The sequence below is a fragment of the Micromys minutus genome (assembly GCF_963924665.1).
Source record: "Micromys minutus genome assembly, chromosome: 16".
In the NCBI taxonomy this organism is placed as follows: domain Eukaryota; kingdom Metazoa; phylum Chordata; class Mammalia; order Rodentia; family Muridae; genus Micromys; species Micromys minutus.
The window spans coordinates 19,963,730-19,979,246 of record NC_137985.1 but is presented as its reverse complement, the minus strand read 5'-3'; the positions used below and the strand labels follow the sequence as shown (position 1 = coordinate 19,979,246).

General features: G+C 41.5%; 1 protein-coding gene across 1 annotated transcript in view; it reads right to left on the bottom strand.

The window, feature by feature from the left end:
* Positions 1-15,517, bottom strand: part of NPSR1 (neuropeptide S receptor 1) — a gene marked incomplete at both ends in the record, with an annotated part of 208,662 nt that overhangs the window by 7,206 nt on the left and 185,939 nt on the right. The window contains one exon of the mRNA XM_080930423.1: positions 7,221-7,297. Coding sequence (XP_080786549.1) covers positions 7,221-7,297 — 77 coding nt within the window. The remainder of the gene's footprint in view (positions 1-7,220; positions 7,298-15,517) is intronic.

The following is a 15,517-nucleotide window of genomic DNA, read 5'->3' as shown; positions in this document are numbered from 1 at the left end:
ACTTGTACTGAATTAAATTTCAGTAGTGTTTTGGGATGAATATGAGCTGTCTTTGTAGAAGAAAACTGATGGCTCACTAGCCTAGATAGTCTGTTATACAATGGTGTTGCTGTAGACAGCAGGAAATTATCAGGGTGAGATTATCTCCATAGGGGCAAGGAAAGATGATAGCAGATCAAATTACGCCCTTTCGAAGTGTCCTCTCATGCTGGCCCAAGGTAACAGCTGGTCCCTAAACAGTGTGGCTTTGAAAACTTAATTTGTCTTTTAGAAAAGTTTTTGAGGATGACATTTGTGCTCTGAAATCTTTTAAAATGGAAAAATCTCAACACTTTCTGCAGGGTGACTAGATGACAATATCCTCAGCTCCCTGCCCTCTGGATCTCCCAATGAGATCAGTGAAAATCGTCTTTAATGTGACCACTCCAGGAAAGGCGCAGCCTTCAGCTCCAAAGACAGCTCTTCAAAGAGAGCTGAGTTACAGAATGCAGGTAATTCTCCTTTATTGGGAGATGAAAGGATTATTTCTACTCAGAACTTGGCACTGAGCTGTACTGAAAGCAGGGAAATTCAGCTGTCACTGCGTGAATGGCTCTGGACCCTGGGTGGTAGCGGGCTCATTAGATCTGAGGCTGGAAAAAGCTTGCTTGCTAATACTGCTTTAGATCCAGGGTTTAACTGTAGTGGGGTCATGCCAGAGTACTGGTCTCCACAGAATCAGCTCCAGGTTTTCCCCACCCCAGGGATTCAGGTCCCTTTCAGACTTACTGGGATCTTATTCTTTCTTATTTCTGTGCTTATTTAATTACATAATTATTCTTGTGTAGAACAGAACTGAATACCACGAAGTGTGTGTGGAAGTCTGGGGACATCTTTGTGGAGTTACTTTTCTCCATCCACCTTACATGGATCCAAGGATTTGGCTGAGGCTCGAACAGAACAGTGAAAGCACCTTTATCCCCTGAGCGATGTCGCTGGCCCTGTACCCCACTCTCGGTGTCCACCCAGCACCTGCATCGAGGTTCCCTGGAACTTTAAATCAAGGTGTACACATTTTAAAACAAGTGTGTTTTATGTATTAAAATTTTATGAACTTCAGGTTCATTTTTTTTTTTAAATGAATATATTGTAGTTTTTGAGAGTTTTTAATTAGTTTTGATTAGTAAGAACTTTTTAGCCACAAACATAACCTAGTTGTCCCTGGAGCTTATCAGTTAAATGTTTTTATCACCTTAGGAGTCTTTGGTTTAACTAAGGTTTGGATCATGTCCCTCTCAGGATCCTTCTGGTGCTAATTTTTCTGGTAAACTAAATTGCACATCTCAGAATGTCCCTAGAGCTTCCCAGGCTACCATTTTCCCAGGGCACCACATTGTCCTGATGAGGTCTGGATCCTCGCTGCTGGTCTGAGCAGCCTACATCATTCCATCTTGCCCTCAACTGCCAGCCGCCCCTATAGAGAGGCTCAGGTTTGGGCACCATCTGAGCACCAGCTATGGCTTCTTTGAAAACATCCCCAGGAGCTCTCTGAAGATGCCTGTCTCCTTCTGCAATGGCCCTGTTCTCTGCTTCAAGACTCATTGTCTACATTTCGTCCTGGGATTAGAGATGAGTCGGTACCACTGCTGGTCCCTGGATAACAGCTCTTATCCTTTTTCTGCTTGGATTGGGAGCAACAGCTTTATCCTCCATGCTTTGGTGTTGCAAGAGTTTATGCAGAGCTGGTGAAGCTTCCGGGATTTTTGGTATCTTGAGCTTCACACCCAATATTTCACCATGACCGTAAGTAAGGAATATGATTATTTCAGAAGGTCCCTGCTGATACCAAACTTTCCTAGTCGTTTGACCTTAAATCCTTGGGAGAACTTTCTGTTAATTTCTTGTCTTGGGGTATACCTGCTCATCCCATTAACTTACTTCCTTGTCTGAACCTTCAAGACGAAAGCATTTTGAGGCTTTTTCTCAGGAGGTTTTTGTATCAACACTGACCGGAGGCAACACCAGGGTCTGACGAAGTTTCAGCAAACTCATTGGTTAGATGATTTTATACTCCATACTCCAGGTTAGGCAAAAATTTCAAGTGCCAAGGGATTCATGCCCTCTCCTGGCCTTCATGGGTGCCAGAAACACTCATAGTGCACATAGACACATGCAGTGAAATACTCAAATGTATAAAATTTTAAAAAATTGAAAAAAACCTTCTATTTTGTTAAGGCTACTCATGTTTTAGAATTCATATAGGTGCTAGAGTTTCCTTCCCCTGACTGAAGCAGGCACTGTGCAGGCAGGCAGCCTTAGGATACTGGTGATGCATTTGCTGTGTGTGCCACAGAGGGTTCCTGGTAAGGTGATCTACACGCCTCCTCTGTGAGATGACAGGGGATGTGGGCACTTAACCGAATGGTAATGGTGTATTAGCATTAACCGAATGGTAATGGTGTATTAGCATTGGTTATTATTGCGTTGATTTGTTACCAGCCATGTTTAGGAGGGAACTGGAAAAAGGAAAATGAGCATAAATCAGAGTTGGTTGATATAACAAGAATAATAAATGAGTTAGAGAATGTCTCCAGATTCCTGATATTATAGAGTTGTAAATACCAACTGCTTCTGCTCTGCATTAGCCATATTTCTTGTGTGCCCCATTGTGAAGAGTAAATACAGAGCAACCTTTAATCAGACAGTGGTCCTTCTAAGTATGCAGATTCAGACAAGAACAGCCTAGTTCCCAAACAAAGCTATTCACAATGAGAAGTTTTAGCCAGAAAATATCTTTTAACGATTTATACTTGAGACAATGACCAGACCAAAGAACTGTTCTTTTATTTGTTTGTTTGGTTTGGTTTGTTTGTCTTGTTTTTGCCTCAGCTTCCTCTGCTGGTCTCAGAAGGGGATTAGGAAGGTTGGGTCTGGCCCTGGCTGCCAGTATGAGGGACAGACCAGAAGCAAACAGATCAGCAACCTGATGCAAGTGTGAAGAATGTTACTGCCAAACAAAGTGAGATCGTGAGATTTGTTTACATGCCAGTCCTTAGAATTATCAGATCACTCTGAAAGCCGTTCTGTAGGTGGACAATGACATCTACTTGAGAATTAAACAGATACTTTCTAATTATTGTTGGGGTTGTGAGTCTGGCTTTCCATTCTGATAAGTGGCTGTTTGAGGTTTTCTGACTTCTGGATTGTGATCATTTTAAAAATGAATCTTTAGGAGTTCCTCATGTGTTTTGTATACTCACCTCCTTCTGGGCCTGTTACGTTCCGGATAGTTTCTCCCAGAGTGTTCAGACCAGTTTCTTAAATGCTAACAGAGCCAAACTAATACACTTCCATTTGCTCTATAATATACCAAGTATCTTGTCTTAAAAGTCTCTTCTTTTCCAGTGTCATGAAGATATTATTTTACTTTTCTTTAAAGACTAAAGAATTATTTTTTACATATAAGATTAATTCCCCTGGAGTTATGCTTTGACTGTAAATGGAAGTAAAGTTTTAATTCTTTCCCCATGATCTTCTGACATATTTCAAGTCCTTACATGTGTGTAGTTGTGCTTGAGGCACATACTGTTTTCTACTGTTATCTATTTCATGTCAAGGAGACACTAGCGACTCACAGTTGAAACAAACATTTTCTAATTTGTTCTACTTTCCCAGGAATCATTTGGATTTCTCAGCTCTTAAATTTTTCTTATTTTATGTCTTAATAGAGGTCTTAAAACATCTATCAGACTCAATAAAGTGAGTTTTAATTTGCCAGTGATACGGAATCTTATTATTCTGTAGATCAGCTGGGAAACCAATATATCAATGCTGAGGAATCTTGCTTAGCTAAAAATTCTGTAACAGTCATTTGTTCCTGTCTTTGTAATTTTTGTGCATGTCCTGTTTCAGACATCGTTCTGTGTAGAAAGGCATTTGTCTGTCCTCAGCTACAGAAGAAGCTGGTGCTGAGAGAACTTAAGTTTATCATAGAGCTTTCAAGCTACAAAGGAGAACCCTAACTTAAGTATTCAGAAGGTTTTCTTTTTCTCTACCTCACTCTGCCTCATAGGATTCGACACATACAGTTTGACACAGTGTAGATCATCCTGAACCAGCAAAGCTGTGATGGTGAGATTCAGTTCCCTCTAGAAATGTTATGGTTTTTTTGTCTCATGGCTCTCTCTCCCTAATCTCCTGTCCTCATGTTGTAAATGCCCACACTGTAAGGTGTAGTTTCTTTAAGAATTCAAACACATGCAAGGCGGTGAGGTCTAATGTTTCAGTCTATGCCATCTGTTTGTGGCAAAGTCTCGGGTCATATATGAAGCTGTTCCTTTTTGTCTCTGGGTGGGAGAAAATAAACATGCTTGTCAACAGGAGGAAGGGCTCCACACTAAGGGTGACTTGGGCTTGGCAGGCAGTGTTTACAAAGTGAGCTTCTGTTCACACTAATCTTAGCCAATGCACCTTGCTGATGAGCAGTAATCCTCGTATGCCAACACCGCTGGGGATCCCATTACCAGCCAACTCTGAGCTGCTTGGCTGTTCTGACACATGCGGAATGTCAAAGAAAGTCCATTGATGAATAAAATACTGACAGAATGTGAGACTTGGAGACTAGCAGCTGGCCTCACTCTAGAAGCAGGTCACAGATGGTGACAAGCTAAAAACAGGTGTCATGAAGACTCAAAATTATATTAAGTGGTGAAAATTGACAGTAGCCATTTCTAATTTAGGAAAAGGCAATGCTGTGCGTGGTAGTGGACACACAACTCTAAGTGGTCTTGTACCAATTCAGTACTGAGTGAGGGAAGTCCAGTGTTGTGACTAGAAAATAACATCAGAAGGGAGGCATAAGTGACACTTGAGAGAGAAAAGTGCTTGCCAACAGTGATGGGGAGGCCTACAAAGATCACCTCAGACCTCTGGCTGTGTGTGCCTTGCTCCCTTTCCTGAGTGGTGAACTCATGGAAAATGCAGTAACCTTTACCATAGCTCATTGGATGAGGAGTGCTGGCTGAGAAGCTGTGTGGGTTGAGGATGGGAGGGTGAGAGCTCGGAGGGATGGTCATAGAGGAGTATGACAACCTTCTGCAATGAGCAGGAATCTCAAGTCGAAGGACTGAATCTAGAAGAACAACAGGACTCCAGCTACCTCAACCCAATCACACTTGGAAACTTCAAATCTAGAACGAATACTTTAGAATTGTGCCTGGGGCTGCTCCAGAGGAGTGCTATAGATGGGCACTGGGTGAAGACCTTGAGTATGGATTTTGAATAAAGATAGGTTTTATTTTATTTATTTTTTCCAAATTGGAGCTGTTTTAAAAGTCATTAATCACTTCCTTTTCTATAATTTTCTTCCTTGTGGGAGGTGGCTGGGTTTAAGGGGGAAAACATGGGTGTTTTAATCAGTCCAATGTGTTTGAATCCTGGTCATGTCCGCATATGCGTGTGTTTATGTGTGTGTGTGTGTATGTATGTGTGTGTGTGTGTATGTATGTGTGTGTGTGTGTTTATGTGTGTGTATGTATGTGTGTGTGTTTATGTGTTTGTGTATGTATGTGTGTATGTTTATGTGTGTGTGTGTATGTATGTGTGTGTGTTTATGTGTGTGTGTGTGTGTGTATACACAGAAAGATGCCTCACCTTGAAAACTGTTTTTTTAATCTATAAAATACCACTTTGGAAATTGGGCAGGGATTAGAGAGATAACAAATGGAAGCATGTCCCATGGAAAAGAGAAGTCCCTTGTCTCCCTCTGTCACTGTGTCACTGAATGTGCTGTCTATTGCCTTGTGCTTCTGGCCCACAGGAACACACAGCATAAGCACCTGCATTGGGAGGAATGTGCCATAACCTACATTCCTCTGCACAGTCTCTAGGGAAAGAGACAGTGGGGCTCATGCCAAATAAACCTCTGGATCCTCTGGGCATTTCCTATCACATGGGAAAAGAAGCTTCTAGTGTGGTAAGCCAAGCTCCATCTATGGAGATTTAGGGAGCTCAAGTCAAAACAGAGATTTAGAGCTAATCTAATGTAGCTGCCTATTTAACTCAGTGGAGCCCAGGGAGGTTACACGACTTCGTAAAGTTGCATAGCTCCCAGTGATAGATCCAGAGCAGAAGCCACCTTCTTCCAGAATTTTGTATAGTAGTTTGTGGTTCTTGTCTAAGTTCAAATGGTGCATGTTCATGTGTGTGTGTGTGTGTGTGAGAGAGAGAGAGAGAGAGAGAGAGAGAGAGAGTGTGTGAGAGAGAGAGAGAGAGAGAGAGAGTGTGTGTGTGTGTGTGTGTGTGTGTGTGCTATATGTATATGAGTCTAAGTATGTAAACATTTGTAGATATTTTTGTGATTGTGAACCCGCAGGGCACACAAATGTGTTAATATACGAGGTTGGAGAAGTGTGAGACCTAAGCAGAGTGGTCTCATCCAACATAACAGCCACATCATAACAAACCCCGAAATCTGTCTTCTTTCTGCCCCATCAGTTTACTTTGTCTTCTTCAGTGTAACCCAGCCAGACACACAGTACTCCTTCCTGGCATTCAGAGCCACACCCAGGTCCTAAAGGCTGTATATATGTGCCATCCAACTAAGTTCAGTGAATGGGACTTAGGAAGGGTCCATGAGTGCTGTCTCAGTGTCAGTCTGGTTTGGGGTAGAACGTCAGGGAAAAGGTAAGGACTGAGCCGAGCCAGACTTAAGGCTTGGCTTAAGTCATCCAGTAGTTAGATGGTAGATTCACTCACTTCTAAATTCAGGCCAAACGGAGAAGCTCATCTTCAGGTTTGGTGGATGTGTTGTGTTCCCAAGGTTCTCCCCATCTGGCATACTTTAAAAGCTGCTTTAAGGGACAGACAAACTACTTGTATAGTTGGACAATCTCAAAACAACTTCCTCCTTCTCCCGCATATTTTTTCCATCTTACTTTTTTTATTCCTCTTTCTTGGGTTCATTATCTCTTTCTACCATGTGAATTCTGGGTATTGGACTAAGGTCCTCAGGTTGGGCAACAATGGTCTTATATTCTCTATCATCTCGCCAGCCCTCTAGCTTTCAGAGAGGCTGAGTGGAAAACAGAGTCTCCTGGGCAACATCTGGGGGGAGTTCAATTCTATTGTGTCCTCCTATTACCAAGCAAGCTTGTAGATCCAGGTACCCTTAGCTCATACTGCTAGATAAGAAGTTTTGTAGGATGTACCTTAGAAAAGAGCTGAGAAATTCAGAGCCTTACCGGAACAGTTCGAAATCACTGTCTCATGGGCTTTGCTTTTAATCCAAATAGTTCGGATCACAAGGCCATAGATGACGCTGCAGAAAAAACCACAGAGAACATTACCATGGCTGAAAAGTTGCCAGTGTGAGGAATCAGAGAGCATAACACCTCCATTTCCCTTGAGAAAGATTCACTGGGAGGGATCTCAACCATTTCTAACAACTATGCTTGATCATACTGAAGGTGCCATAAAATTGAATTCATGAAGCATCTAGTGTCTTTAAAAAGTAGATGAAAATTTAGAGGTCTCAAATAATCCAGATGTTCAGAAGTGCAGTGCATATTATAGTTCAAACTCAGCTTTGGCGGTAAGGATAGTCTACTCCATATATGACATTTGGTTTTAGTTAATATTCCTCTGCTACCTCCCTCCCTCTCTCTTTTTCTTTCTCTCTCATTCTCTGTGGGGGCAGGTATGTGGAGGCCTATGGCTATCAGAAGGTCTCTCATATTTCTCTTCTTCCTTTTCAATGAAGTTTGGCCTTTTTTTTTTAACCCCAAATTAAGACATAGTTTGTTGCACTGGTTAGCTTGATTTTGGAATTCCCTGGACCTGCTTTCAAAGTCTAGAATTACAAAGGAAACTTAAGGAATACTAGAAAAATATTCACTATGTACCCTAGGCTGGCTTCAAGCTTACAGTTCCCCTGAATACACTCTCTAAAGGCTGGTGTCACAGGAATAGTCACCATACCCACTCACTATAGGACAGCATCTGTATCACATGAGTAGTACCCATACCTACTCAGTATAGGACAGCCTTTGTGTCCCTACCTTGTATTCTTAGAGTAGTGGGATCCTATCTCCCTGAGTTCAACAGAGATCTGCTACTTGCTTCAGCTAAGTTTGTTGTCATCCCTGAGGATATGATGAATAAATGTATAAGTGTTTATTTCTCAAGGTAGGGCTGCTGTTAATCTCACAGCCCCAGGAAAATTAGTTCTGAAAAATATGAGGGACCTTGGAATGATGCTTCCCCAGTTGTGCATCTGGTCACCCTTTGCCCCTACTTTGTCCCTGTAAATGTTGCCAAAACATAGACCCAGTTAGCTTTGTCCAAGCTCCATCCCAGAGGCACTAAAGATTGAAAATGTACTCTGTTTTAGTGCTTAGGTTTGTGATGACTTATTACATAGAAGCTAGTAACCAGGACCCAGAGCTGAGATTCTATAGAACAAACTTCTTACAATTTTGAGTGTCAAATATGATCACATTTAAAAAGCACAAAGCTTGATTATCAGTAGACTTAAGAATATAATCTTCCTTCTTCTTGTTCCCCCCTCCCTATTTTTCTTCAAGCTCACTCCTCCTCAGGGATGAGGTCTATGCTAGCAGAATGTAAATAGCATACACGCATCAGCAAATTTTGTATTTCCTGTCTCCTTTGATAAATACAAAAATCTCTACTCTTCTCAATGTTACTTAACATTTAAAGTTTACTGAACACTTCAACTAAAAACTTTGGTGCAGAACACTGCCTTATTTTTAAAGTGCATAATCTTTCCTTTTGAGAATTGGTGGTTAAAAAAAACCCCACAGAATTCCAATTTGTAGTAGCTGACAAAGCACTAATGGATTCTAATGGGCTTTAGACTATAACTTAATTAATGACCATGTTAAGTTAAAACTTGTTTTTTTTTTTAATTGCATTTTTTTCATTATTTCTCTGGGAGCTCCTTTTCATGCTCCAGGGAACTCCAGGCCTTGGTAGAACATTCTCTTCCTTCTGATAGTCCATCTAGGGACTTTCCCCAATACTCTATTAAGGACAAAAGAAAAAGAAAAAAAAATGAGGAAAGTTTATCAGTGAGCATTTGCTTTAAATAGAACATTTATTAAATCAGGACTTTCCAGGGTAAAGGAGATACAAGGTATATTAGTTGGTTTTCTAGAGTTGATAAGCAACAGCTTCAGGGAATGGGGGTTGGGCTCATGGTTTAAGCGAAAGACATGGAAATCAGGATATTTCACTGCTATGTAAGCAGTCATGGAAGGCTGCAAGTTACTCACATTCGGGTAGTTTAGAGACAGAACAGGAAGTAGAATCGGGCTCTTAACCTTAAAAAACCCTTCTTCCAGTTCCTCTAAAATCTACTTCCTCAAGTTGAGTTTCCCATGTAAAAGGTCCTACAACCTCCTACAAAGCAGGAGGCCATATGACTCTCTATTCGACATTGTATATTCAAGCCACTCCCAGAGGTAAGGTCCCAACCTACATGAGATATCAAAGCTACCTAGCAATGATAATCCCAGTATTTAACTCACTGGGAATTCAAATGCTGGTGACAATTAGTGATATGTAGGATGTTAAAGTTAGAATCGTCGTATGAGTTAAAGTCTTAGACCTAATTGGCCCTACTTTTATTTATAGGTAGTAACGGAGCACAAAGTTAGGCTACTCTTGATAGTTATCTGGACAAATGGAACCAGGGGGTATGTATCCTTGTCACCTAACTGTTTCAGGCAAGCTACTTCTTGAGAGCAACAGCCATTCTCGAGAAACTTCTTCTTTCCATTTTCTTCTTTTTTCTCATCTTTTCTACCTAGCTAGTGAGCAAATGTGGGCTGTCCCTTCAAAATGACTCCCCAATTTGCACCTACCTTTCCATCTCTTTGGTGTTAGTACACACCTTATCTCTCTCTCTCTCTCTCTCTCTCTCTCTCTCTCTCTCTCTATTTCAAGGAATTCATTTACTGTCATAAAATTTGAATAGATTGCATTTTAATCCTAATTAAATCATCCTGTAGCAAGAGGTGTTGCCAGACTGATACACAAATGTTACCATATTTGTCTGTAGAATAATTTATCTTATTCTCTAATATCTTAGTTGCTGCTCTACTGCAATATATATATATATATATATATATATATATATATATATATATATATATATATATATCATAAAGCAACTCTTATAAAATAATGCATTTATCTGGGGGCTTGCTTGTAAAGGATTAATTCATGATCATCACGGTGGGAAGCAGACAGCGATGGTGATGAGGCAGAAGCTAAGAGCTTTTACATCCTGAACCACAGACAGTAGCAGAGAGAATGATTTAGTGCCTGGGGTGGGCTTTTATAACCTCAAAGGCCACCTCCCACTGACACATCTCCTCCTAACCTTTCCCAAAGAGTTCCACTAACTGGGACTGAGCATATGAACCTATGGAGGTCATTCTCATTCAAACCACCACATGTGCCAAACACTGTAGGTATCAAACAAAAAAGGTAATGTTTCATAAATCTGCATATTATCCCCTTGTGGGAGCCATGTTAATCTCCCCAACTTTAGTCCACATGCTCTTGGAACACATGTACATTTAATCTCTTCCTTAGTGGTATCATAATCTCTAAACACTACCCTGCTGCTGTAGCCAGAGGCCATAGCTCCATAGGCAATGATGAGGCAGGACAGAGAGCTGCTCTTTAGCTTAACTCCCGCCCACCCGAGCAAGTCCATTTTCATGAGATGCTATCACTGTCCTGGCATCAGATCTTCTCACCATTTTCTCATCTTGTTCCACCCTCCTGCCTCTTACTATCTCATTGCTTTTTGGCATATCGTTGTCCTGGATGTCTCAGTCATCAGAACCAGAAAACCAAGTGAATATGGACCCTACGTTTTTGAATGGTGAACTCTGGTAAGAATGTATTGCAGGCTTTTCATCCTTCCTTGTTTTGTACCTGGGATACGTTTTCTTTGGTCTGTTTTATTCTATTATACTTTGTATGCTGCCTTGCAGTGAAACACTGCTGTTTACCATGTTCCCTTTGACGACCAGCTCCTCTTCCTTGGATCACCCTGTTGGAAACACAAGCTATGCAGAGGTTGTCTATGGCAGTCCTGTGCTGAAGATCATGTACCTAGAAACAGCTCAAGGAAAGGCAGTCTTCGATGTTTTGAATATAGTTTCTTCTGTGTCTTGGATCGTGGTAACTTTCTCAGAAGACTTAAGTTTCTTGAAAACATGAAAACTGAAAACTATCTCTGTCGGAGAGCACCTCTGTTTTGAAACAATATAGTTTACCCCCTGAATGTATAGAAGACAATCTAAACACCCCATCCTTTAATGCAGTTCATAGGTGGTTTTGGATTGCAGAAATTCCAGTCAGTAGACACAGCCTTGCAGGTTCATCTGTGGAAGATGTCAGGATAGACTATATGCCTTCATTGTGGATCAGAATGTTGAGGAGAAGCAACAGGTAGAGTCTGTGTGTTTGCAGGTTGATTCCTCACTGAAACTGCATAAACTCTGGTTCCCAGGAGAGTAGTAAAGTGAAATTGTTGATTACACTTCTCAATGTTTGGTTTTACATGTATATATTTTTTTACCCACAGTAAAGATCTGGAATGGCACAGACCCACAGTGCTTTAAAGAACAAGGGGTTAGCTGAGGAAAGATCTCTATTTTTTTTTTTTTTTTAATTTAATGCTAACTTGACCTTGTAGGAAAAGTTTAAAAAAAAAAAAAAAAGGACTGTCCTTTCTATAAAAGGGTTATGCAAGACAAAACTCCTTTTAAGAATTATTGTAAACAAACCACTTGGCAGAAATTCAAATTTCTCTAGGATCAGATCTTTCTGAAGTCACAATATCAGTTCAGACTTATTGTTGGTGCTCAGAATTATTTTTTTGTATCAATTTGTATCAACTGCCATTTCAAATTAGCCAATAGTGTAAGAATGTGAGAAAGAACTCTGACCACTGAGATTGATGTACAGGATCCCCTTTGCATTAGGAATAAAAACCTAGTGGGGCCCTCACTGGGTGTGCCTCTGCTAGATTTGATGTAGCTAAGCACTGTCCACAGAAACCTTACTTTGCCAAAGTATTTATCACACTGAACACTAAGTGTATAGTCTTCCATGTCCATACTAAGCTGTAGCCCACACTATTGTGAGGTGTAGAGATTTAAAAGGGGTAGGCAATGAGCAGGAAACTTTTGTACTATTCTGGAGAAAGTCAACTAATAATCATGCCAGGGTGACTCATTGGAGACCATAAAATAACAATTTATGCCTGTTGTGAAAGTTCTCTTTGTGTTGTACACAAACTCTTAATTTTTGAGTTCATATAAGAGCCATGGAAATCAAAACAGAAATCCCCTACTTTAGGGATGGAAAGGCTAAGGTTCAACGGTTAAGGCCTATCGGAGACATTAAAATTAAGGTTTACTTGCCAGGGAAGATCTGAGTGTAGTACAGAGAACTTCACATTCTATATAAGAGTCAATCATGAATAGAGCCTCTCAAAAATGCTGTCCCTTTTACGGTCACTAACCACATTCTGTGGTCAGTGGTTGTGTCATTTCCATACACAGGTAGAGAATGTCAGAGCTGTTGATGCCAAAGTCCCCTCTCCCTTTAGAGCTGTCCCTGCTGGCAGTGCATCAACACAGATGTGAGAGAGCAGAGGTGACCTTGTTTTCAGACTTCTTGTTAGACATTGGAGTCCCTTTCCTGAAGACATTTTCTTCACCTCTTTGGCTTGAATTGAATCATCCAGCCTTCCCTGAACCTGTTTGTGCCAGGGGCTGGGGTAGGGGAGCTGCTAAGAGAATGTAGGAGAAGAAATAGAAGGGAGGTTGGACATTTCACACAAATATCCACCAATATTTGTTTTGTTTTGTTTCAAAACAAGAAAATCTTACTATCCATTAACTCACAGTATTTAGGGCGTCACTCCCTTTCCTGGTGTGATGTGCTGACTCAGGCACCACCATTCTCCTTGGCCTTAGGGCTCATGTCATGGTTAGTGCTGGCCAGGTCACTGGGGATTTTTAATTCCCATGGCCTTGTACTCCACAAGAGACTGCTTTACCATGAGCCTTTGCCACTGTCTGAGCCCTACTGCCCAAGCAAAATGAATGGATTTTCCTCACATAACACAAACCAGTGCTCCGTAACTAATGTTTGTCTTCCCACTTGTACCTTTATAATTGTGACCATGGATCTTTTCTGCCCTACATCTTTGTCTCTGAGAAGGAAAGTAATAGGAAGGTGGGTAATCAATTAGGTCGTGAGAAAATAAGCCCAGAGAAAGCAGAGCAATTATACCAGGGCAAACAACAATTAGACAACTCCACCAAGTGAAGTGTGAAACCACAGGAGTTGTTTTGACCCAGAAAAACAGAGTGCTGCCTTTGCTGTCTGTCAGTCACAGTGACAGTGACTTCACGCCTTGGGAACTGATTTAGTTGATGATGGAACTGTGACATCTTTATTCATGTGCAGCTCTCCAGAGAATTTGCTGCTGGTGATGCAATATCTCACCTTCTCTTTCCTTCTTTCCTTCTACATATACTAATGGGTGGACTAACATATGCCTCAAGCTGATGCAGGCATGGAAGTTTCATTAGGAGCATACATGTGAAAAGTGTGTGTGTGTGTGTGTGTGTGTGTGAGAGAGAGAGAGAGAGAGAGAGAGAGAGAGAGAGAGAGAGAGAGAGAGAGAGCAGAAACATATAAACATAGACATAACGGAGGCCATGACACATCCGTGAAATACTTAGTGCAGGTCATTTTTATTTTTACAGGGCCCGGTGACCTGGCCAACACTGGTCCAACATATGCCAAATGTTTATTGTATACCAGATTGGACATCAAGATATGAAATAATAACACTCTGTATTTATTAGATGCTGGCATTTATATTATTCCAAAGTTATAGAGGTGTCTTGAAGAAAGTGATTTATAGATGAGGAGAAGTAGAGACCCTAGGTATTTCTTTGTCTGGGACTGGCAGAGAAAACTCTCCAGTGGATTTGCTGGAAAAGAGAAATGAAGGCTGTGAAGGAGTGTGGACGACCCAAGGCAGGGTGGTCCTGGGATTGGCATGAGGCGTGGTGAGTAATGAGGGTGCTTGGGTGAGAGATGAGGTGTGCTCTAAAGAATGGGGGAGCAGAATGCACAAGGGGGTCCATCAGCACTTGCAGTGGCTAACAGTAACCCCTTCACAACTCATTACAAATGGAAAAGGCTGTCGGTACACACAAAAGTGGTAATAAAAAACACAAATGTGTTCACCTCATTTTTTATGAAGGAAATGCAACCTAAAACACAAAAGGACGCTAGATATGGTGGCTCACCTCTGTATTCCCACCATTTGTGAGGCTGAAGTAGGTGATGTAGTGAGTGGTAGGCTAGCCTGGGCTATGTAGCTACTTACAGGATCTCCACAAAATGTCAGGTCTCCCAAACAAAACAAATACACTCCCCAAAAAATAGAACAACAAAGTAGCACTAATCACCAACACCCCTCCTCCAAAATTCTGTTTTTTTTTGTTTTGTTTGTTTGTTTTTGTATTCCACCATAGCACATTTAGAGACATGTACTTAGCAATTTAGCATGGGAAAGAAGTCAGAGGCATGGCTACACCTGCCTCTGTACACCATCGTGTTGTTTCTTTGTTTAAGTTTGGAATTAAATTTATTTAACCTTACCTCAATCGGGTTATCAACAATGGAATCAAGTCAGGAGTGGTCAGAATAAAGAAAAAAGAAGAAAAGAAAGAAAGATGGAGAAGAGAGGAGGAAGAATAGGAGAAAAGGAGAAAGACAGGAAGAAAGACAGAGAGAATGCAAAACAGACAGAGAGATGGTGGCTAGGGGGTGGGTGGGGGGACTAGCTAGTGCAGTGTGTGGTTGAGATTGCTTCAGGAAGTGGAGAATGCCTTGTCCCCCTGGGAGAAGCCAGCTCTTAGCTTAGAATGGAGTAAAGCTGGTGGTTGACCCTCTGGCTTTCAGACAAACAGAAGATACTTCCAAGAAGCTCAAGGACACAGAAGGTCACCAGCAGCCAGGAAGCAGGCACAATTCTAATGGAGGCGCTGCTGCAGTGAGAGGGAATGAAACACCCCTTCGAAACAATTTTCCAAACAAATTCACCTTGACTTTTCAAGCACACTAGCAAACCACGAGTCAAGCAGCAAGCAGTCTGAAAGAGCAGTCCTACTGCAAAAAGCAGCCAAAGGAATGTAGAAAAGAAATCTCAGAGTCACAGACCTCTTGACCAATTGGCCTGGGTCTCCTGCTGCTGGCACCTTCCAGTAAGTGCTGGACTCAGAAGGCGTGACTTAATGAAGGCTGAGAAATCAAAGTGAAGCCCCACCCACACCCAGCCACTTGGAACTTGTGCTTCTGTTGCTGCTTCTTACCTCCCAGCTGGTTACTCAGACCTTCACCTTTCCACCCAGACCTCTCTCCTGCAAATTGCTGAAGAGGAGGGCAGCAAGTTGCAACAAATATGGATGTT